Source organism: Limanda limanda, chromosome 9 (assembly GCF_963576545.1).
Source record: "Limanda limanda chromosome 9, fLimLim1.1, whole genome shotgun sequence".
Taxonomy (NCBI): domain Eukaryota; kingdom Metazoa; phylum Chordata; class Actinopteri; order Pleuronectiformes; family Pleuronectidae; genus Limanda; species Limanda limanda.
Genome location: NC_083644.1, coordinates 24,849,460 through 24,874,541, shown reverse-complemented (window position 1 = coordinate 24,874,541; position 25,082 = coordinate 24,849,460). Strand labels below are relative to the sequence as shown.

Sequence of the window (25,082 nt, the reverse complement as noted above, 5' to 3'; positions counted from 1 at the left end):
GTCATTGCAGTTTTTCCTGATAAAGCATATACATTTTTTTTTAATTTGAATTAAAACAGTCTAAAAAGAAAATATTTCCTTTGCTACCAATACAGTGGCTTATACTTTTATTGGTGTCACCATGTAAAGGATGTCACTTAATGAATGCCAAGAAAATGTTATATAGAAATATAAAACATAATTTAAACTGTGAAACATTCTGTAGTTCGTCCACAAGAGAAAAGAGGAAATTAATTTATGGCCGTAAGATCATGCCCGGTAAATTTCTTGGTTTGAATTGTACAGACACTGGTTGTATAAAATAAATATTTTGGCAGATGGTGGTTTCTAACTTTATGCCTTTTTAAAGATTTTCTGCTTTAACACAGTAGATCTTTTTGACAACAAAAAAAGAAAAATTGACACCTCACTGTAAGAAAAGTGTGGATAATACAATTAATGATGGCAGAGTTCTATTTAGCTGCTTCAGTCATAGGGTCAGGGTCACGGTATTGTGCACGCTGCCACACTGTCATGACTTATACTGGAACACTTGAACGTAACTGAGCCATTGTTAATATACTGTCTGATGGTTAAAAAAAACGGCCTGTTTGACTGCAAAGGTCTTTATTGGAGGTTTGCTTGGATTTCATGGACTTGGTTTTTGTCTGAACAGAACATTGACACCTTTGAAAAAAAAAAAAAAAACGTGAAAAAACCCATTAAAACACGATTGACTAATTTCCCATTGCCAGTAGAGGAGTTGGCCTTTCTGTTTGTTTCCCCCAGTGAGTCTGAAACCCGTTTTGCGCTTTAAAGTTTCCATCACTACCAGTCGGAGCCGGAGCTAATTAAAGCCAGTGTCTACTGCGTCATTTGACCTGAGAGTGAACGTCGATTTTTACTTCAATCATGGAGTTTATGTTTTCACCCGTCTCAGATTTTTTGTTAGTTTATTGCTTCATTTGCTAGTAGGATTAATCAACAACTTCCATACCTATTTTCACTAAACTTGGTGGAGGGATGGGACCTGGGCCTATGAATAAAACATTACATTTTAGCAAGGATTTCTTATGTTATATGACAAATAAATAATTGATGTAATCAGACCATTTCCTTTTTTTATTTTACATTTCTACTATAAGAACTACACTACAATGTGTAGGACTGTTCGGCCTTGGCGGCGTTTTTTGCGCTCTCGTGATTTTTTTCCAGTTCATAGTTGAAATCTTAACAAATTCACTCAAAGATGGCTGCAAGAAACTGACATATTTTGTTCAGATTTCCCCCCCACTAATGGTTATCTCATAGAGTACATGCTGAATGTTGAGTTTGTCATTGGGTGGCAAGTGAAAGACATTAAAAGGAGACAGAGCAAGAAAGTAAGACAGAGATAACGGGGCCACTTGGCTCTTTAAAGTCACGAGATGCAGAAGCAGATGGCAGGCAGGCAGGTAATAAGGCGACAAATGCCCAGAGACACAAACCCAGCATTTTCTTTCATTTTCAGAATCAAAACAGCACTACCTTGTGGGCAATCTCAACAGGCAAAGAGATACCTGAGGCCACCTGGATCCCACTCCAAAGAGTTAGCCAAGACAATTTCCCTCAAATCACCTGCTATCTTAATCTGACAGCCAGACTCGATTACAAGGCGTAAAAATTGCTTTTCTCGCCACCAGCACTCGTTGGGAAATTATCTTAATTGTGTCATGATTATGCCTCAAAGCTCTGGTGAGAGCTTTATGTTGCGCCTTTCAAACACACAGGAGCGTTTCATGAGTGCTGAGAGTGCGCCTCTATCAGCTCTCAGGAGGAGAGGGGATGAGGGGGAAATAAAATCACCTCCACTCTTTTCTATCAGTTCAGGTATTTCACAAATGCACACACATGTAACCCACAAAAGGGAGAGGAATTCTAAAATTCCTGAGATTGAAAGAGCTCACCGAGGGAATTTTTTTTTCTTTTTGATTAAATTGCCTGTTCAGTAGTTTTAAGAAGTTTGAAATGTAGCAAAGTATTTAGTTTGAAGGACAAATCGCTTTTGTCGTTTCTCTCCATCCGAGGATACAACATTATGCTGTCTGAGAGAGTGGGTGAGTCATCAGAGGTCCGTTTAAGCAGACTTGGGTCAGCTGTTGAAGGGGACAGTTCAATTAAATCTTAACTGTCATTTTAATCGGAATGTTGATTATTTTTCAACACAGATATTTTAACTTGCAGAAAAAAACAGATGTACTTGATAGCACTATTATTGGCTGATCTATCCCAGGGCCCTGGTATTTTGCATACTGCCTCAGTAGTGGCGGGCTTAGGGGTGGCACGGTGATGCAGTGGTTAGCACAGTTGCCTGACAGCAAGGTTTGATTCCCTGCTTGGCCTGGGCCTGGGTCTGTGTGGAGATTGTATGTTCTCCCCATGTTTGCGTGGGTTGTCTTCAGGTAGTCACACTTCCTCACACAGTCAAAACACAGGCAAACTGGGTTAGATTAATTGGAGACTCTAACTCCACCAGTGTGTGATTGATTGTTTTTCTCTTTATTTTGGCCCTGTGATAGTACCCTGCTTCTTGTCCAATGTCAGCTGAACCTGCAGGTCAAAGATTATTAATGGATGGATGGCTTGATTGACAGATGGATGGATGGAAAGGAAAGGAAAAGGTCTGTATCAGCAAGTTTAGGGAGTTTCTTTACGCTTCATCAGGTTATCTAGTACAACGAAGTTGGTTCAATTTTAACCTGGGTAACCATGGTAACCTATGCTATTTGGTGAATGTCAAAGGATCAGATCAAAATCTGTCAACAGCCCAGCTACTGGCCAATACTGTGGGGAAACTTGGTCAACATTGTATGGGATCCCAAAACAAACAAGAGTTTACAATAAAGTGGAAAATAAACAATTGGGCAAAATGTAATTTAAAATTCATTAAGCGTTTTCTGAATTTATATCTGTCACTAAAAACTTGATAGTTTACAACAATACTTACCCAATACCAAATTATAGTTGTGTTTTAATAGGAGCTGCTTTTACACGTTTAATACCATCATTGCAGCTCATAAGAAAATGTGAGAACTGGAAAGAAAAACTGAACCCACTGTAAAATATTTTCCATTATAATAATATAATATTTATCATGATAAATATCATATAATTATTATAAATGCAAGATGTGAGTCAGATTGAATTTATCATTACCTACTTTATCCTCCACGCTTGATGATTTGTTCAGCACACACAGACACACACAGACACACACACACACAGTCAGACACACACACACACACACACACACACACACACACACACACACACACACACACACACACACACACACACGGTTGCTGACTTTTAGCTAACTCTGCAGGTGTTGCTTTCATTCGGTCATCTAATATTGATAATTGTTTATTTTTAGACTCTGAACCAGCTCACGGTTTCTCTTCCAACAAGTTTTGCATTCTTCACTACGACAGGAAGTGAAGAATGCAAATAATGTATCTTTTGAGACGTTGCATTGCCAGATTACGTTCAAAATGTTACAAGTGAGTTGCATCTAAACAGAATGGCATGTGACCAATAATTACCAAGCTTTTGACATAGACTCAATAAATCCCTTACACCCAAGATTCTGGTCCTCTGTGCACATCACATGCACATCTGTCATCCCAGATGTTACAGGTGATGACCTCTCTCCACTTTACATCACGATAGGAGCATTAAATTCCAAGTACATTACTACACAGACTTCAAAGTCTGGAAAGATCCGATTTGATTTTTTATCTTGCTGATTCTAATCTTCTCTGTGCACTTCAAAGTTATCAAGGTCAAACTTTCCCTCTGACTTCAACACCCCTGATCTGCTGGTGCATCTCTTGTGATACAGTGAGTTCACACATGCTTTAAAATACCCAGCATGACACTGCTACTTTGAACAGGTCTCGACTTACGGACCGGATGCTCTGACAACTCTAGATATATCTCAGTCCAGTCAGCAGTATAAACATGCTGACTCAGCCATCCCCATACAAATAACGGACCAAGGTTGGACAACTCTGTCTGGCTTGTTCTATGCAACCTGAAGTCGTCTCAATGGCACAAACTACATACACAACCTTTTGCATTTTATGAAAAATGGCCCGGTCACCATCTTTGTCTGATACCAGTTTATATTAGGTCATTTAAAGCATTTAGTAGAATTGTTGCAATAGTACTCATACATAATACTTTGCCTAAACCGCCTCAGTGGATTGGAAGTAAAGACTTAAATTCAAGTGGGGTTTAACACAAATTTCATAAATTTACTATTTAGGTTTCGTTAATTTATAAATAGTCCTTCCATTTGCAGAGGCTCTAAAGTAAAGTCATTTAAGTATAATGATTATTTAAAATGCTTGGATGAAAATGATTTGCATTTATGCCGACTACCTTAAGCCTGAAATATGGACATAAACAAAAATGCCAAGTTGAAGACAGCTCTGAAATGTTTCTATTACGTACACACACACTCATGCACGTGTGTGTGTGTGTGTGTGTGTATATTTGTATACAGCACAGCAACACTAAAGTTCATTTTGTATACATGATCAGGGATGAGACAAAATTAAGTTACATTGATCTATGATTCATTATCACGTAATATATGACCTAAAATGTATTTTATTGATTCAACTTAATATACAATACTTTAACTGAAAACTCTCCTGTCAGTGCTGTCTTTTGGTTTCTCTTGATTTTGGCTGATAGCTTGTATGTGGTAAAAGGCAGGCACTTTATTTACCTTTTCTACTAATCCTTTTCTTGTCGATCCAAATAAAAGCCAAAAAGTTCTTCATAATTCAGGTAGCAAAGTGGTGCAGTGGTGAGCAGTGATACCTCACGGCAAAAAGGTTGCATTCATTGTCTCTATCCTGTCTAGGGTGGACCTTGTCTCTCGCCCTATGTTAGTTGGGATTGGCTCCATCTCCCTTCTTGTCCCTCAAAAGGATAAGATACTGGATGGATTGACTTCATAATACACGGCCAACACTTAATTGATGTCCCCTTCAAATGTGCCACTCACAGACACATTTGTGATAGTATTTAGGTGCGAGTTATATTTAGGGTTGGGTACCGAGAACCGGTTCCAATATGGAACCGGTACCAATACAACCGGTACATACCCGGACCGAAATGCAACGGAGATTTCGGTTCCTCATTTCGGTTCCTGAGCCAATGGAAGACTGAGGTCTCCGCTCGTCCCGCCTCCTCACACTTCCGCTCCTTCCTTCACGGGAAGCGGCGGCTCCCGCGGGCCCCCGCATGTCGGCCGCGGCTGCTTGTGGACAGACTCTTGTCCCCGCGCTGCCCGCGCCCCGCGTGCGTCAGGGCTCCGGTGCAGGTGTTGGGGGGGGGGGATCTCCTCGCTAGACCTGTCCCCGGCGCTGGCCGGCCCCGCCGGGCGCATCTCCTCCGTGGCGGTGCGCCGCGACCGGCTCCGGGTCGGCTTGGAAAGGGTCGGTGCGGGAGGAGCGAAGACCACGCCGAGAAATGTTTCATAAAAGCGACCGCATTTTAGGGGTACGAAGGTGGGCCGAAGCCTGCCTGCGACAGCCCCAGCCGCGGAGACACGGGGGTCTCCGAGTGATGGGAAAGCGACCCTCAGTCTTTATTTGGCTCAGGCACCAAGTCAGAGTCACGAGTCAGAGTGTGTGTGTTTTGTATTTATTTTTATTTATTTAAGTATAGTGTAAACTTTTGTTAACAGTTCGTATGTTATTCATAGTTTTAAGTTAAAAAGGGGTTTGTATTTATTTATATTTATAATCTACTTTAAACAGTTAATATATTTGGCAATAAAAAAAGCCTTTCTCAGTCAAGCATCGTTTTGTGCACTTTTTTGAAAAAAGTATCGGTTCAGGCACCGTTTAGGCACCGGTATCGTTTTAAAAGTATCGGTTAGGAACCGGTATCGGATAAAAACCAAACGATACCCATCCCTAGTTATATTCCAGGACTAGGTAGTAGTAGAATCACAACTTTCCTGTTCATAAAAAAGATACAGGGACGCAAAACAAAGATTTTCAATTTTTATTGACTTTTTTGGACAATTTCTTTTCCAGTGTCATCCATAACCGTTCACTTCAATGGTATTTGCATAATCTTTCATTCAATACTAGGATGATATAAACCAAGATAGGCTGATGTGAGGTGTTGGGTTAGCAGCTAGCAAGCTAAATCTGCACTCAAGCAAAGTTCATGTAGTTACCACAACTAGGTGGGTGAGTTGTTCGAAGAACCTTCTGAGGAACAATAAACTTCCCCTTCCAGTTACTCATTAGAAAAACAAAAAACAAAAAAAAAAAGACACCTGCACATCATCCCTACTTGGTTTGTATCCTTCTAGTTATAAGGCTGATAAAAAAGGGCCATTGCTATGTAACAGAACAATCTGCATAGCAACTGGAAGACAAAGGGACTGGACACTGACCCATTACAGAGGATGAGTTACACGAAACATCACTAAACAGATAGTTGGCACATGGTGGTCTGCTGTTTTGCACACAAACACAGTTATTTTCTTTTGTAGTTCGTTCAACAGTAAAATTGTGAGGTTTGATGCGTTGGAGCTCTAGACCTAGTGTTGTAAGAATTTTAGTTCTGGTACGATCTCCAAGCATCTGGCAGTTTGAGTTGGTGCCATTCTGCAGTGGCTGATACCGCTCCCCCGCCCACCCCGTAGTAAAGTTCATCAATTCATAAGGCTACAAGGTACGTGCCACTACATGACCATAATCACAGAAGCACAGTTAACAAGCAAATGGAGAGTTGTGACAGAAGACGACCATTACAGTGTGCTTGAGGGCTTAAGTTTCACTCAGCTACATGATTAAAGCAGGAGGGGGGGTCGGTAGGTAGGTTACTGAATCATCTGGCCCCTTGTGGGTCAAGCATCATGTCACCAGCAGGTGTTCAATCCCTTTTCCCCACCCTGCAAAGGCAACTAAGGGCAGCTCAACAAAATAAACTGATGTCTGGCCACCGTTGAATTTGGTATAATAGTTCAAACCACAATGAAATGTCAGGTCCAACCAACATTTAAATGTCAGTTTCTTACAAACTGTGGAGACTAAACCACACCATCTGTCACTTTGTTTCTTCTTTTAAGCATGATACAGATTTTTTTTATGCAGATACAAAGCTACAGTACCTGAAAGCACTTTTAGACTGATGAATCTGCAAGGGCAGACCAGGATAAGTAGACAGAGAAGGATGACACTCTCAGAACTGAAGACTTTCAGGGTCAGCAGTCAGTCCAGGTCAAGAGGGGGACAATGACGGGGAGGATTGTGTCCGGTTAAGTTCAGGCCCATTTGTAGCAGCGCAGCTTAGAAGCGCTTGGGTCCCCAGGGTGAGGACTTGGCCGCAACTGGGGCTCCAAAGCTCGGGAAATCTTCAGAACTGGTCATATCGGGGGCCTAAACGCAGTGGGGAAAAACAGGGATTAAGAGGAGGGAGGTGTGACCAATTGTTATTTTCAAACAGTACCAGCCTTGTGGGGAAACACTCACCTTCTCGCTGCCAGTGGTCCAGGGAGCCTCCCTCACCACAAAGCCTTTGGATGGGCCACGATGTTCATCCATGGAAGAAGCGCTGCCCCCTGGAGGCCTCATGTAAGCCATCTTCGACTCATTCTCCACAACATCCCCAATCTGAAAAAGAAGCATGACAAAGTTTATGAGGGCAGGAAAAGACTCGGCTACAAACCAAATGTGACTGTGGATATAACATTGCAAGACTTTGGAATGGGCTGGCCGAGGAGCTCAGACATGCTGAAAACAGTTTGTTTTTCCAATTCTAACTTCCCTGATATTTACTTTATTTGGGCTGTTATCATTTTACATATTTAGTTAAACTTGCATTGTTAATTAACATCTCCATTTATTTTAGTGGTTTGTTTCATTATCACAACACTTTGTAACTCTGTTTTAACAAGTTCTTTATAAATAGAATCAATTATTATGGGGGGGGGGGGATCAGTTTTTCATGCACAGGAAAGCTTACAAATTCTTCTTCCAAGTTAAGGAGATGGTCGATGGCTTCATCCACAAGCTCAGGGCGACCTATGACTGTCACAAGGTTCGGGTCTGCAGCTCCACTCTGGGGAAACCTGAGATCAACCTAAAAAATAAGAAAAGAAGATTGATGCCACCCATGTCAAACACTTTTTCCAAAGCGACACAACACAAATAAATTGTTTCATATGAATAGAAATTACAAACACTCGGATGACTTAAAGATTACGCCAATTGGAGCACAAAAGATGCCTTTATTTTTCCCCCCTTTCTTTAAAACAAAAATGAAACCCTTTTATGTTGCTCTCAGGTGCACAATCTGATCCATCACAGTAAGATATTAATAAAGTTGAACTAAATTAACAAGGGTCCCTTTATGATGCTAAGTAGAGACATGAAGTCCCAGATAAGAATGTGCTTACAAGCCATTAGTAATGTCAAAGGTTTTTATGTTTTTGTTTTTCTTAAAAAAAGTGATGTGTAATTCATCCTCACCTTAAACTCATCCATGATCTTGCGGATTCCTTTGCCACGGGCGCCAATAATGCGAGCATGGACCCTGCTGTCCAGGGTGATGTCTTCAGAGATCATCTCTTCCAGCTCGCCCACTATCGCCTTGATGGCTTCCCCTGCAGCTATGGCTTTAAGCTCATACCCTGTAATAGTTATCTGATCCTGTGGAGAAACAGCAGACAAATTAACATTAATACCAAACCTTGTAGGAAAAAAAAAATCTGAATTTACAGAAAAAATTTACTTAAAATGATTAGTTAACCGACTCCATGTCCAAACAAGATAAGTACATAGGGAAAACAGTCAAAAAGACCAACCAACTTAATATTTAAAATGGAAATCAGTTTTCACATGTAGTCTTGCCATGTAGAAAATGGTAACTTAGCACCACCTGCTGTGCAGTATGTAGCCTTCACTGTCTTATTGAATCATATTGGATATTGAATTAAGGGAAAGTGTCTGAGAAAAAAACAGGAGACACTATACCTGATTTTCATCATTCTTCTCTGGGAACTGGATGTTAACCTCATGCTCAGTGCGGATGGTTGTAATGATGGCCCCCTTGCGGCCAATGATTTTGGGGTGATACTTGGGGTCCACAGTGATGGTCAGCTTGAAGCTCCTGAGTGCCTGCAGAGGATTTGAGGGAAAACAATGCTCTAGATTAGAATTTTCTACCTGAACGGGTGGTCACCTGACAAGGCAAAGGTTAATAATTAAGCTACTACTTCCTTCAATGTAATTGTAAGGGTTCCCTTAAATAATTTTTTAGCTAATAGCCTCACGTCAGCATGTGAATCGTCAACAATGCCCCACAGACACTTCAGAGTTCTTCACACAACACTCACCCGATCCTCTTGCTCGCCCTGCAGCTCTTTGACGCGATCCAAGAGGCCCTCTTTGGCGCGATCAAGGTGATTGGCCAAGCCAGTGATGGCGATTTTATCAGACTGCTGCTCAGGAGCAGGCACTTGAATATTAACCTGGAGGGAGACAGTGAGGTCAGTCCATAATACAAGCAAATCTAAATCTGGTGCATCCATGTGTGGACAGAAACTCAACCAGACTCACCTCAAATTCATCCATCATCTTACGAATTCCACTTCCTTTCTGTCCTATGATGTATCGATGAAGCTCAAAAGGCACTTCCACCTCAATGGTGACAGGAACCAAGGCCTGATGGAAGAAGACAGTTTAATGAACAAATCAGAGTTAAGAGAAATCCACCCATTAAGACCAGATGCAACACACGTGTATAAACCTTTAAAACTGGATGCGACAATTGCGTGCTTCTCCTGTTAGAGCTGAAGGAGACGTTGGATGTCATCGTTTAAGACATGCAACTGATGAAATACACTGATTCGCTGAACTACGGAATAGGAAATGTGAAAATTCATTATTCACCAGCTTTATTAGTTGTTTTCAATAATGCTCACAAAGTTTAGAGCAAAGGCAATATCTACATTGGAAGCCAAATATTTTGTAAATTTCATGAGTCTTTCTGCTGTAGAGGCTGAGAAATTACACTTTTTCTGTCAGTTCTTCTGGACATCCTCCGGTTTTAGGTGGTTAATTTGAATTAACACTTAGATATTAAATCGCAGTGTTAATTGGCACCATAGGACTTAATGGGTCGAACAAAAATCAAGTCACGAAAACTGACCTTCAGTGCTTCCACGGCAGCTTCGCACCGCTCTTTGCGGCCAGAAATCACAATCACGTCACACTTTTTGGGTGCGTTTGGATCGACAGGCTCCTTCACTTCTCCGTTAGCTTCTCCATTCTCTTGAATAGGAGCCTCTGCAGGAGGAGCAGCTAGGAAAAATACAAATAAACCCACAATGTTTAATATTGAAAAAAAAAAAGTGTCTCAAGGATATTTTATACCGTTGAGCTGACACTGATCGTGCTTTTACCTTGTGGGTCTTCACGGTCTGGGAACTTGATCTGTACATTGTGATCTCTGGTAATCTGCTGGATCCGTGAGCCCTTGGGACCCATGATGGAGCGGTGGAACTTCTGAGTTATCACACACTCAATCGTCACTTGAGCATCCTATAAATCAAAAAGAGAATCAGATGCATTCCAAAACGAAGAACATTTTTTTTTTGTGAAACACCATCTTAGAAAAACAATGGTATCTACTAACCAAGTCCTCAACAATCTCCTGCATGCGCTTCTTGGCTGCCTCCACACATTCTTGGGCTCCTTTGAGGGTGACCGTTTCACTCTGAGCTCCCGTGCGAGGGAAGCTCACCATCACGCCACCATACTCGTCAGCAAGGTCCCTAAGGACTTGCCCACGACGAGCCACAAAGTAGCGATGGTGCTTGGGGTCAACGATCATCGTGTCCTCAACGACGTTGTCCTGTCAGAGATTAATAAATATTTTTGAATTCTGACATTTTAAGAAAAGTAAGCCTTGTTCTGGTTTGTTCAAAAGTAATTTGCAGACATACCAAACTCTTGATGAGTTCCTCCAGCTCTCTCTGGGCATCCTGCACCGCTTCTTCAGTGCCAATCACAGTGATGAGCTCCTGGTCTTTGTCCTCTGCGGTGGGGAATATGATCCTGGCCCCGGTACTGTCTCGAACCTTGCGGATGTTTGCACCACCTTTCCCGATGAGGAACTTGTGGTATTCCGGCTTCGCACGCAACTCAGCTGTGTGGCTCTTTGTTTGCTGAAGAAAAACATTTACAAACTTAACTCTACAAAACATTTACTACAAGTTATCCTAAAAATCATATAAGTCAATACTTCAGATGCTCTTATTAGCTCCGATAAACTCACACACCCATAACAATAAGCCAAACACTATGACCCATCTTCATTTTTATAACAACCTTTGCTCTTCTTTCCCCTCTCCCCATTTTTATTTTGTTGTTTCAAATAATGTTGGTATGGCTAAGTCTAGTTCCCACTCTTCTGCCGTGTCTTTCAGTTTGTAAGTTATATATTTAATTCTCAACTCATAACTCAAAGTTTTAATGAGACAAAACATGATTTAATCATCAGTCAGAAAACCACAGCAGTCAAAATACATTTTCCACCTCCTGGCAGTAGCTGTGCACAAACTGTGTTTTTGTTCTGACAGCTGAAAGAACACTGAAGAGGCTCACAGCATGTGGTAATGTACGACCAATAAGGCACAGCACAGAGGCGATTCTTTTGCGCCGCTCCCCCATCCCTCCCTCTAATGGCTGCCAGTTTAGTGAGGTCAAGAGTAGTTCAGCTTTTTATTAAACATTCATACAAACCTTCTCCTCTGCCAAGCCAAGCAATTGCTGCTTGGCTTTCTCCACCTCCTCCACAGGGCCTCGGATGGTGACCTTATCAATCCCAGAGCCCTCAGTGGGGAAGTGGATGTGAACACCACCACACTCCTCCATGATAGAGCGCACCAAACGGCCCTTTGACCCTATCAAGGAGTTGTGCAGCTTGGAGGGGATGGAAACTTCGATCTCCGAAATGTTCGCCTGAAAACATTGACACATTAAATAGGGCACATGTACTAGATTTGAATTGATCTGCCAAAGCATCAGAGACACTTAGGTCCACGTGTGCTTTTTCTGCTCACCAGCTCCTTCTGAATGGCCAATATGCGGATCCGTGCAGCCTCACAGTTGGCCTTCTTCCCAGTGATGACGATCATCTCAGAGTTGCTGTTCTCAGCAGGCAGGTCAATTCTTGTGTTGGTTTCCTCACGAATCTAGAAAGGAGGAGAAAATCATTTCCAAACCAACCTTTGACAGATGGACTCAGCAACATAAACACTTTATATTACTTATATAAATTACCTTCTTGATGTTTGATCCTCCTTTTCCAATGATGTTTCTGTGGAACTGCTTGAAGATGGGGACTGAGACAGCGAAACCGTTCTCCACCTGAAGAAAGGAATGACAGATGGTCAACACTTGAGTACAGTTTAATATGGTGTCCATAGGAAGTCCATTCTAATATTTCAACATAGTATGGAAATACAAGCACAAATACTAATTACCATTTCAGCCACTATCTTCTGCATGAACTTGGAGCATTTTTCCACTTCATTTCGTGGGCCTCTAAGCTGAACGATGTCACTTTTCTGCGCTGGGTCGGGGAAATTGATGATGACCTGTGACACAGAAGAGTTCAGAGTTATAAAAGTACAAACCAACAGCATATATCAAGAAAACAACAACAGTTTCTGACTCACTTCAGGGAATTTGTCGCGCACTTCTTTGATCTTCTCCCCTTTTTGGCCGATGATGGCTCTGTGAAAACGCTGTTCAATGATCAGGTCCTTTGTACGCTCGTTCTCCTGCAAGAGACCGTGCCGTTAGCAAAACCAGCGGTAGCATCCAATTATCACCATCTTAACTGTGAAGCTTGTACAAACCATGCGTGATGCAAGCTCCAGCAGCTCCTTCTTGGCTTCTTGTACACCCTGGGGATCCCCCTCAATACGGATCAGGTTGCTCTTCTCATTGTCAGGGGGAATGCGGACAGTCACCTTGTGCAGCTCTTTGATGCGGTTGACTATAAACAAGTCAGAAATAGGTAGATTTATTAGAATGTTGATACAGTTATTAGAGCAGTCTTTTGGCAGTAACTCTGTACTTACTGTTAACACCTCCCTTTCCAATGAGGTGTCTGTGAAATTTGGTATCCACACTAATCTCTGTATAGTCCATGCGGTTCACCTGTTATAAGAAATTATCAAAATGTCAATTTAATTCATCCTTTAAAACCTTATAGCACATAACCCTGACATTAGAAGTGCTTTTGACAAAGAAATTTGATTTTCAGTCTCAGTCCAAGACATTAATAGGCAATACTCACCAAATCTGTTACAATGACTTCAATCTGACTCTGCACCATCTGCACGTCTTTGGTGGGACCCTCCAGGGTGATCTTATCTTCTCCCTCAGTGAACTCAATGTGCACCTTTATGCAAAACACAGGGGAAAAAGTTAAACTGAAGTACATAAGTATTTCCTAAATCTCTATAATTTAAGAATCAATCATTCAACAGACCTTGGGCATTTGTTGGGTAATCTTGGCCAAGTTTTGACCCTTCTTGCCAATAATGAAACGATGAAGCCAAGAAGGAGCTGTAACCGATGAAATAGTGTAGCTGTTTGCCTGCGAAGGGAAATGTACGCTTTTAGTGACTTTAAACCAACAATAAACTAAGAATTCCCTTTGTCTTTGGTCATCAGAAACTATTTTTACCTTGGCATAAACTTCAGTGAGAGCCTGACCTAGACGGTCTGGCTCTCCACGAAGGATGACAGTTTCTGAGCTGCTGTCAGAAGGTGGGATTTCAACTGACACACCAGTTTTTTCCAGGATCTCCTGGAGGGTGTTTCCCTTGGGGCCAATCACATACTTATGCTGAGACTTCTTCACTTCCACTGCAATAGTGGTGGTACTCCTCTTCTGCAATTAGAAAGAAGAGTTGACCAGTGACTTGTAACATTTAAACATAGAAAAGTGTATTGGTATAACAACACAAAACCTTTCCTAATTATAACGTCCCAAAATTTTAGCACACCTTTTCTTCATAAACCCTCTTGATCAGAGTCACAGCAAGGGCCACCTGCTCCTTTTCCCCAGTGATGACAATCTCCGTCTTGTTCACACTTGGAGGGGGAACATTGATCCGGGCGCCGGTCTCCTGCATCATCTCGCCTACAACTTTGTTGAAGGCACCGGTGAGGAATGGGTGGTACACCTTGTCAATGTTCACCCTCTCAACAGCACGCTTATCCTGAAGAGGTAAAGAGGGGGCAAAAAGATTTGAAAATACAGACAAAGGAATGGAGTAAATAGAAATTGAGTGCATGCATGTTTGAAAGGCTGTGTTACCTGCTCAGCAGAGATCAGCAGGATCTCATGCTTCGCCTTCTCCAAGCCCTCCTTGGTACCAGAGATCTTGATCTGGTTGCTTGGGTCGTCAGGTCGTGGGATCTGAATTTTGGTGGCGGTCTTGAGTTCTAACTCCTGAAGCTTCTCCCCATTTTTACCGATGACAAAGCGATGGTGCTCCCTTGGGATGGCGACAGTAGCTGAAGCCTGTTTGGGTAATAATATACAATTGGTACTCACTTGGTTTCACTTTTAATAAAACCTTTGTCTCATGGATTTTTTTTTTTAAATCAACAAATATACTGTAGATTTCCTGACCTGAGTCTGCAGTCGAGACACAATCTCCTTACGGGCCTTCATCACGGCATCCAGCTTTCCAGAAACCATGATGGAGAGACCCTGATCTTTTGCCAAGGAGAGTTCCAGGTGGGCTCCGGTCTTGTGCATGATGTCTACACAGACCTTCGCTTGGTCTCCTTCTCCAAACTGGTTAATGTCCTTGTACTTGCGCTCCTCTAGCGGCACATGGAAAACCTAGTTCACAAAGAAATACATTTTTGTTGTGAACTGGTGCGCAAAAGGAACTTTTCAAATAAGCAAGACTTGGTGAAACTGTGTAGTTTGGTTGCAACAAACTCTGAACTACTTAAAGGAATATGTGTAATATGTGTACAAAAATGAGAGTGAATGAGTTCCCCAACATACATATTTTAATCATACAATGCTCCTGGTAAACCTTAAGCACCTGTGATCATTCAATACAAGTTGTTTTCAAATTGTATCTGGTTAATTTCTGTCTATATACATATACTTCCTGGTGTAGCGCACCAGGAAGTATCTGTACAACCAAAGGACCTAAGGCTGTTCTTTAATTGGTTGTTGCAGATTTTCCACTGGTCGCAGTCTTCTGCGCCCCACACACTCAGGGATGTCAGACAGTACGTCTGACATCCCTGAGTTACCTCCCGCTCTTGTTTCATTGTTATGAGAAACAGAGGTGACTTGATGTGGTGCAAGTAATGTCTTTCACTGCTTCCCCTGTTTGCTGTTAAGCGAGAATTAAAACATTTAGCTGAAACCAGTATGAACGTTGCCGGGGTCACAATGAGGCTACGTTTTCAATGCAGGCAACAGGACTGGCTTATTGTGTGTTGTTTTTATTGAGCCTGGCTTCAGTTTGTTTTGCACAAAAAGCTTTACACATCTAAAATTATAAAATAATTTGTACATAAAACATTTTATATTCATCTTGTCACTTTCCAGATTTTTCTTGAAAACAAGAAGTTGGGGATCATTGAAGCAGTATAATGATGAAATGTTGTAACCGTGAAAAAAAGCCTAGAGTAGAGATGTCATAGAAAGGCATTGGAGGACGCACTAACACAGACTGCATCTAATTCAAATGGGTCAGTTCTGCAGCACTTGCACTGTGCTGCGGAACTGAGCTTGAACTTGCTCGCTAGGAAACTAGTTATTAGTATTACTAATTAAATTAGTTGTCTGTTATGGATTTTTTTTATGCTTTAGGTCTATTTTGTTAATTTAGTTTTATACTTTTTGACTTGGTATGCAACGTCTTATTTTTTGGTTAGGGTTTCGCTGTTCTCCCTGATCAAGCGAGTATGGAGATTAAATACTTCTGCTTAAGACATCAGTCTCCAGGAAAAAATGTATCCCCTCAACCTGCAAAATTTCCCTCACAGAACCTTTTCCTGTTATTTAAGGTCAAAAAGGGGTTTCATTTGTTGAAAAGCTGAAACTGATCAGTTCTGTTCAGTGGATAGTTTTAGATTTGCTGACATAAGAACATTCAACACTCGAGCTGAGGGTCAACAGAGGCATGTTCATATAAAGCCTCATCTTAGAGTTTTATTTTCTTGAATAAATCTATTCATGCATGTTGATCTCACATAATTCCTAATATGGCCTTGTCCTACTGAACAGAGGTTTGATGAGCCAGGGTAACTGAACGCACATGTGTGCCTATGCAGGTCATCAAGTTCCCCTGAAGCACCTCAAGGGAGAAATCATTTATCAAAAACATAGACAGTTTTGTTAATTTCTTCATCAGCAAGGCAATGCTTTTTACCTAGAGGGAAGAGTTTTTGTTTTGTAAGGTTTGTACTTTTGTAATGCATGTTCTGAGACAGTGAAAGACTTTGTGGGAAAGGAAGGAAATCAAGAGGGGAGTATGCTGAAAAAAGTAATAAATAAGAATACTAACAGGAAACCTAAAACTACGACACACAATGACCAGCAACCTTTTCGTTCAGATGTAATTTAAACATTTTTTTTTTTTAATAATAAAAAAAAAATAACCTGGGTGATAATAGAGGACTTAAGAGGACGAATCTTGGAAGTCCATGCGTTGGCAGTTTCCTGGGTCCCCTCAGGTGAGGCCGCCTTCTCTGGCAGAGGTGGGAAGGCATCCTTGTAGGTAGGAAGATCCTCCTCAGCATTGGCTCCTGCCCCACCAGCTGAACACAGACACAAATTAGACAATAGGAATGGATCTACTGACGACTTTTCCGTTTGTCTTTTACAAATCAAGCGGAGCAGCAAAAACACTTACCCTGATCTGCCAAGAGCCCACTGCGGTGCTCATTGAAGCTTTCCTGCGTAAGTACAGCGACTGAGCTCATCTTCAAATCCCACGTTAACACGGAGTCCGAGTGTGCCACTAAAAGAAAAGATTACAGCATTTCCAGAGATTAGCCAAGAGAGCATAAGATTTACAAATTTTTTTTATTTTTTTACAAGCACGATGAAGTCCAACATAATTTATGCCAAAGAGCATGATTTTGGAATGTTAAATTTTGACAGTTTAGAAAATACACCCTCTGGTTTAGTACTATGATTGTTCTGAATTTTGTTCAATATCAGAGAAATAAAAGACATCTACTTTAGGGATTTTATTAATGCCAAAACTACATTCTGTTAGAAAATGTAAACGTTGAATGTTGAGTGTCAAGCAAGCAACATAATATAAAAAAACAATCAACACACTTTCCATTATAACTCTTATTTGTATTATGGTGTTACATATCAATATTTTAAGATAATTTCTTTGATTTAACCAGTCACAATTGGTCTTGTATCAGCACTGCCAGGGGCATGGACATATAATTTATGCTTTATTTAATTAAAGCTGAAGTTCCCCTACAGGAACCTTTGCATTAAACCTGTGCAGTTTCAACAGAATTGAAGTTACAGGAAAATCTTTCTACCCCCTTAAAAAGTCTCTGCCCAGGGGGTAGCACATCAACCTTTGGGCGCTTGCAGCACTGAGGATGCCGATTGATCTAGTCTTCTTCAGCAATTTTATTTGAGCTGGTCAATATCCACAAAAAACTTAATAAATATCAGTTTCCTAACTTTAAGTTTGGCGGGCTATTTTGTCCAGTGTCTCCCCTGATCTTTAAACCGTGGTGGAAACGCATGTGAATAATTGTTTTTTTGTATAACTTTTGTTTCCTTCAAAAAGTACCAGTTACCTTTGGATGAAACGTGCCTTAAGGAAATTCATTTTGAATACATGCTTTTGGCCCTGTTCATAACCAGCATTAAAATGCATCTTGGGTGATCCAAACAAAAATGGACACGTTTATCAGTTAGTGCTTTGCGTTAAAATGTCTCAACATCTGTTTTGAGTGATCACTTGTGATCGGATCTCACTCCCCCATTGTGTATACACCAAAACCCACAGGTTACACCATTGTTGTTTAAGGCCAGTCTGATGACGACAAAGAGGTACATTGTTAGTATGTTAATGTGAGAGATATTAAGGCGGGCAAGGAGGAGCTAAACAAATCAATTCAGTGGACATAGTTCAACAATGAAATAAGAATATTCAAATTGCGAATAATAAAAATATGACGTAGTCTACAAAACAAAAAATCCGAGTATGGGAAACGCTGAGAAGTGTATTTCTAAATACACCCAAAGAAAATCCAAAGAAATATTTGGGTTTCCTAGTAACCTGTAGCAGGTCAGGTGACGTCAGTTGAGTTGGAAATCCTTCATTCCGTACCAGAGCAGCTTCAAATGCAGATTTTGAATGCCTGCTCTGTGTGTCTCGGGTCTGATCAGATCACCTGAGACGGATGTTAATACCAGGAATGAACAGCTAACCCGATATAAAGGAGGCCCTAGTTTGAAAAGTCAATAGTCTTCTGAAGTGTCACATGTCACACAAGCTTATCACAGGTGGACTTTGGGGTTTTCACCATTATCTAATCAACTCTTATCACAAGATGCCTTTTGTCTCACAGAATAATCAACTTCTTGTCAATCCCCAATTTGCTTATATATGCTGAGACAGTCTGTGGTCAGTAAAGAGATCATGCCTTCGAACCACAAAGAAAATAAAAGGCGGGGGCAGGGCTACAGTACACTCTGTCTCTCTACAAGAAACCAGTTTGACTTCTGTTCAACCCTCAGTGCTATTCTAAGAATTGAAGCCAGGTGAGTAGGCTTCAGTGTTAAGAGGATTTTACCTCACTGACCCCTCTCCATGTCTACACTGGATAAGATTAAAGCAAAAAAAAATATCAGCCGACAGAAAACTCAATGACCTGTGTGGGATCTTCGAAACCATATAATTACTTCCAAGAAAGACACCACAAAGCTAATCCCCTTTTCTATGACATTTATAAAAAGAGACTGTACAGTTATTTTGATTCCTGAATTATATCAAATCTGGAATGGTTGATTGAGATCCATGAACAATATTTTCACTCTGCAAAGGGGAATATAAAATAATTAGTGCTGCATTCCGCTTTGCTATCGACGATGAAACTCAATATATCATCAGGAGGCATTGCTCCGTTTCCTGGCCAACAACAGAAGATAAATATGAATTGTTTAAGGGTCGATTTTGCCCCGAGGCATGCCAGGATTTATCTCAAAACATGGGGGGACAACTCCCAGATGTCACAGAAAAGTAGTTGATATTTTGCGTTTTTTCATAGAGTAAGCAATTGAATGAAATCCACTCGAAAGCTTCAACAGGACAATTGCCAGTTTAGCACGCCACCCACCATGCACATTTCAGGAAACTTTCAGTGGCCTCTTACTTGTCAGGTTTCATAAACATAAGGCTGCTCTGCCCAGTGCTGATTACCATTTGCAGTCCTTAGCTGCTTTCAGACCTACACTGAAGTTCGGACATTTTCCTGAATTGTATTTAGAGAGGCTACATGAGAGAACACAAATGTCCGAGTCCGTTCCAATGGACAGTTTCCAGAACTTCTCCTGCCAGCCCCCAAGTGAAATGTCCGGAAAATGTCCAAGCGAGCCCATGTAAGAATACAGCAGGAAGAATTTACAGCAAGTGGGCTTGTACATGACATTTCTAACTGGACATGACAACTGGAAGAAAAGAAAAATCCAAGGATGAAAGAGGTGCCATGTACGTAGAAAACCGAATCGGCAGACCTATTTAAATCATTGTAGTATAATTATCAACGCAAAAGTAAACATTATGACTGAGTGGATGGCTTCTTCTCCCACCATCTTCAATGTGCTGTAAACAAAAACACTGTGCTTTCCAAAGCAAAAATTATACATCATGTGGTGCCTCGTACATGCTCCACCCAGGTTTCATGCCTCGACTGAATGCTGTGGACATTTTCTTTATGTGAATGCCTCCAATCTGGACAATCTCCTCCTGATGTGAAAGGCAAATTCCAGAAAATGCCTAGAGCCAATTGTCTGGACACTTTCCTGAGTTTTTCTGAAAATGGTGCTTGGTTATAGTGGCTTGATTTAAATAATTGCTTGCCACATTGCATTCAATAAGTCACTTTAAGTCAAAGAAAAAGTTTTGCAACACTGTCTGGTGAACAAGGACTATTGTAAGAGAGAGTATTTTCCTTCAAAATAGACCAGGTGCATAATGAGACTGAACAGTAAGGGCTTAACACAATGACCTTTCCTTTTGCCTGCTTTAGCTTGGATAAACAGCTACAACGTTCGAGGAAAGTGTAGTACGATGGAAATTGGAAAGTCTCCTGATAAGTTTGCTTACTTAAAGAAAACGCTTAAAAGAAAACATCAGAAAATGGGTTTAAAATACATTAGTGATTTTTTTCAAGTTCAACAGTTGGAAGACACAGTGGGACACTGTAAAGCTTTGTCCACACGAGAGATATTATTTTATTTTTCAACTTGCTTTGGAGTTCTGTTGGCCAAAGTTCAAATGCTATACGGTAGAGGTCAACCGATTGGTCAGTTCCTCAGAACTGATAAGATGTTTTATTAGCATTTAATTACCTCCACTAGAAAGGTATGTTCCAATCTGCATTTGTTTGATTGTTTGTTTTTTACTAGCAGCATTACAAAAAAGCCACTGGATGGATTACCACAAACTAGTGAGGTCAGGGAACAATCCATTAAAATTAAGTTATTTTAAGTATTAATTCAAACACAGATTTTATTCATGTAAATATTGAAGGATTGTTGGTTAAAATGTAAAATATAGCCGATAGGTTTCAAATAAAAATTAAAGCAATATTTCTTATAAAAAAATGTGAAACTTGCTGTGGTTTTGCTGGGCTGAATCACACTTGACTTCTGATAAACAAAATACTTGAAATTTGATTTGTTCCATTTCTTACAGACACTCTAAGGGTAGATGTTAAAACTTACCAGCAAAATTGGTCAGTTACCAGATAATCCGTCCTGTAAAGTTGCAAGTTCCCGTCAGCCTGCCAGCTTTTGCCTGAAGACAGAAGAAAAAAGATAATTAATTAGTCTGTTTCTAAGAAAAAAAACACAAGCGTATTTAAGGGACTTTCTTCTAAAACTTCGTAGATTTTATTCAACAAGGTTAAATGTGCCCAATGATTAAAAAAAAATAGTATTCTCAAAACTATCCTAATATTATACCATCTGCAAAATTGTACAATCATGTTAATGGTTAATGACTTGCCAATAAAAGGATTTCTTTATAAATAAATAACACTTAATCAAATGGAAAGCTGAGATATTAGACTTCTAAACCAAGTCAAACTTCAATCTGAATGAGGCTATTGTTGAGGCCTAACTTGTATATTTTTGACAGTCAAGTTCTTGGCGAGATCAATAGAGAAAGCGTTGCCAAATTACTGCCACCTCAAACAGCCGAAACCATCTGGAAAATTAGGTGTTCAGATAAAGTTGATGCCAAGAAGCACATTACTTAAGTCCAGTCGTGTGGAAGAGCCACCAAGCCTCTTTCTCCTTGACAAGCATCTGGCTTCTATAATTGGACACTGCCTTGACATACAATGGTGCAAGTTTGACTTGACCAGTAAAATGGGCTGTTCCATAATTCATTTTGTTTTTAATATTATTATTATTAAAAGGGGTGGGCCATTAAAAGCCTGCGTAGTATGATACGGCTCGAAGGTTTGTACAAGTGGGGAGAACATCTGGATTCATTTTACCATTTTGGCAAATGGCATCACCAATTTCTGCCAAAAATGCTCATGTGGATCAAGGTTGCCACTGAGGTGTGTCTTAAGTAATGTTTTTAAAAATCCCCAATCTATTTGATAAGAGCACATAATCTATTTGGCATTCTTTCGCATATCCAGTCAGAAAATCCAAATTGTAGTTTTAGGTAAAGTAGTGAGCATAGTCAACATAGATCTATGATTCTATTAACAATATTAGCAGCTTGGGACCGACTGTCTATATAGCAGCCAGTTAATAAAGAGGGAGTCTATGGTTTAAGATGAGACGTGTCATATCCAATACACTGATGCCCAGTGGATTTGCGTTTACTACCATGTCATGGTGCAATTACGTCTTTGACCTGGTGATGAAAAACGACATTAGTCACAAGCTCCCAACCCCAAAACCACAACAACACAGATGTCAACAAACATAACGAGATTTTAAAACAGTGTCATATTATCAATCCTTAGAGATCAGCCACGTTAAAGAGCTGCTCATCGCTAACGCTGACGAGCTCGTCGAGCTAGTAGAAGTTGTTCATTAACGCTAGCGGCAGCATGTCAGCCACAGAGCACATGTAAGGTTATACCCAAATCCCAGATTACGGAGTTAAATCCCTGGTTAGTGTGAGTGCTCGCTAACACGATATCAAGTTAACTAGCTGACAGTAGCCAACGACACATTTCATTAGAGCCCATGCTAGCTGCCGTCCTGTTAGCTAACGCCGAGCCACCATTAAATTGCACTGAGATCGAGGCGAACTAAGGTTTTTCTGCACTGACAGATCGTGATATAACGCAGCGTGTTGATCATACACGCGTGTCCCTTAGCAAAAGTGGGATATTCAGTTGTGTAAACCAATGTAGAGTGGATCACTAGCCCCACACATCTAGCTAGCTAGCAAACTTGCTAAAAACTTTGACTGTGCGACTGTGACACGTAGCTCCCCGGCTAATGGGTAGCTTGGCTCACTCGAACAGAGCCTGCACACAACTTTCAGCTGCACCTTTAGCCAGCTAGTGGCGTTAAGCTAGCAGTGGGTCGAAACCGTAAAACCGTGGAATAAGCTCGGCCACACAGGAGAGGCTGCGGCCATTTGGTGTGTGCATTAGCCCCACACTAGCACGCCAGCAGCTAAAAGTACAAGTTGAACCGGAGCCTTAGCTAGCGAGCTAACGCTAGCATGCATTACAGTTGGTTCTACTAGCGAGCTAAGTCCACGTAGGCATACAGCTGAGCAGGGGAGAAATGACACGGCGTCAGGGCCAGAACACACCGAGCGGTTCCCCGACCGACCGAGTCCACAACAAGTCCCCACACTGCCCGGCACAGGAAATGCAGAAGTCGCCGGGAGAGAATAGAGTGGCGTTGCGTAGGAAACTGTAAAGTACTCACTTATTTTATGTTCTCGTCTGCCCTGGAGGTGCAGGAGCTGAGATTAAATTCCACTGGCGAGAAGGTGGGATTGAAGGCTGACGGATATATACCAGAGCCGCCCACCAATCACATCCTCCGACGTCACGCCACAGAGTCCGGTTACAAATAACTTCTTTTCTTCACCAACACTGACACACACTTGTGTAACGTCTCGACTTCCACCAGTCCTTACCCATGAACGACATGGAGCAGAAATATCCAATAATATATAAACCAGACATAGTAAAGTCAGACTAAAGTGAGAAAGAGTCAGAAAGATGAATTTAACTCTTAAAAATCAGTTTTCGTGATTGTTGGAACCAAAGAGGATCAGACGCTGCATTTCCCATCATTCCTCTTTGCTTACCAAGTCTTAAACGTAGTGGACAAAATAAAAGCACCAGGGATTATATGATGACGACGCCGAGCAGTGCTGTGTACTGTATGCAAATGTTCTACGTGTGCAAATGATGTTTGAAAATAGTACAGTTCAGAGACCACTCCATTTCAGACAGCACAATTGTGGTTCAGTTGCACTCATGCAAAACTGAAAAAGCTTCAGATCCAAGATGGACAAATGTAAGCCACCTATTTGTTACAAGCCATCTCCTCACATTTCAAGATCTACTGGGATTTTATTTGCACAAATTTATGTTTAGATTAACTGACTCAAAAAAACTTGATGATAATGAGTGAGACAAGGTAATCATCTTGTTAAGAGAAGCACTGGAACCAATATCTGTATGTGTTGTAATCCCTATGTACTTTTTATGGGTGTACTTGTTATCTATAGTGCTGTAGTATATATTTATTTTTTATACTGATGTGCAGAAATCCTTTCTCTCCAAAAAAACAGAGGAGAGGCCACAAGTTCTCAGGTTCTGTTCATTCCACTACTGGTTGTTACATCACCAGGCAGCAGAGGCCACAGTTTACTGTGGATGGACTGCCGTGAAACAATGAAGAGTCAATGTTGACAAAGTAATTTGTCAATGAATTTATGATTCAGCAGTTCAGCCGCTTAACAGGTTATGCCAAATATTCGCAGCCAATCCACATGGATTTCTTCTTATGATAACATAGTAACTTCATATAAAAAAATGTTGACTTTTCACGATCATCTGCAGGGCCACTGCTGAGTCATTTGAGCATGAAATGTATCATTGATAAAAAAAAGCCCTGTCATAGCCCGGTTGAGTTTTTTTTATATTGATACAATTTTCTATTTGTTTGCCTGAAGCAGTTTCCTGAGGCGCGTTGCGGGGAAAAAATAAGCCCTTGATCAGGATGCAAATACAATACCACTCATGAGTCAGCTGTGTCTGCAAGCAAATAAGATGCACAGAACCCACTTTTGTATTGAATATTGATATATTGATCTGATACCAGATGTGTATTCTATCTTAGAATTAAAAGCTGTTAACTGTGTAATACTGATAGTTTTAGTATATGTAACACAAAAGAGGGCTGTAACAAACTAATTACTTCTTAATTAGAAGAGGAGATATTCATACACCAACATTATTAAGGCTCCTGCCAACTATATATATTATTAACAAAGTTAAATTAAATCTGTTTGGCATGAAGTTCTGAAAAGACAATTTCCACTTGATATGTTTTCCCCTCCCAAGCTGGCCTCATCATATGTTTGGTTCCATATAAGAGTTGATGAGAGCCATGAGATGAGAGTCAAAGCTCCAGAGAGAAACATAGCAAGAACCACAACGATTGTCTTGTGTCTACATTTCATGAATCACAAGTTTTATGATGGCAGTGTTTAACAAAGTATATTAAAACATTGTGGAGTGGTCACTTCTATTTATTACTCTGAAGTT

At 40.8% G+C, this 25,082-nt stretch overlaps 1 protein-coding gene across 1 annotated transcript; it reads right to left on the bottom strand.

The window, feature by feature from the left end:
- Positions 1–6,028: 6,028 nt before the first annotated feature.
- On the bottom strand, positions 6,029–23,296 carry hdlbpa (high density lipoprotein binding protein a). The gene is made up of 28 exons (XM_061078652.1): positions 23,227–23,296; positions 21,040–21,112; positions 16,964–17,071; positions 16,711–16,868; positions 14,710–14,925; positions 14,392–14,598; positions 14,078–14,293; positions 13,756–13,962; positions 13,558–13,665; positions 13,363–13,467; positions 13,145–13,223; positions 12,920–13,059; positions 12,737–12,841; positions 12,542–12,655; positions 12,339–12,425; positions 12,119–12,250; positions 11,799–12,017; positions 11,000–11,221; positions 10,690–10,908; positions 10,457–10,595; positions 10,204–10,355; positions 9,612–9,716; positions 9,389–9,523; positions 9,027–9,170; positions 8,523–8,702; positions 8,017–8,133; positions 7,524–7,664; positions 6,029–7,430 (listed from the first exon to the last, which is right to left on the bottom strand). The coding sequence occupies exons 3-28, from the start codon at positions 17,031–17,033 to the stop codon at positions 7,341–7,343; spliced, it is 3,807 nt and encodes a 1,268-aa protein (XP_060934635.1). The 5' UTR covers positions 17,034–17,071; positions 21,040–21,112; positions 23,227–23,296; the 3' UTR covers positions 6,029–7,340.
- Between the last annotated feature and the right edge of the window lie 1,786 nt (positions 23,297–25,082).

Excerpts from the sequence above, each read along its gene's own strand:
- hdlbpa (XM_061078652.1), bottom strand. The coding sequence starts at position 17,033 with ATGAGCTCAGTCGCTGTACTTACGCAGGAAAGCTTCAATGAGCACCGC. Across the intron at positions 13,963-14,077 it reads AGAGGGTTTATGAAGAAAAG|AAGAGGAGTACCACCACTAT; the intron begins GTGTGCTAAAAT and ends TTCTAATTGCAG. Across the intron at positions 10,596-10,689 it reads AGGAGATTGTTGAGGACTTG|GATGCTCAAGTGACGATTGA; the intron begins GTTAGTAGATAC and ends TTTGATTTATAG.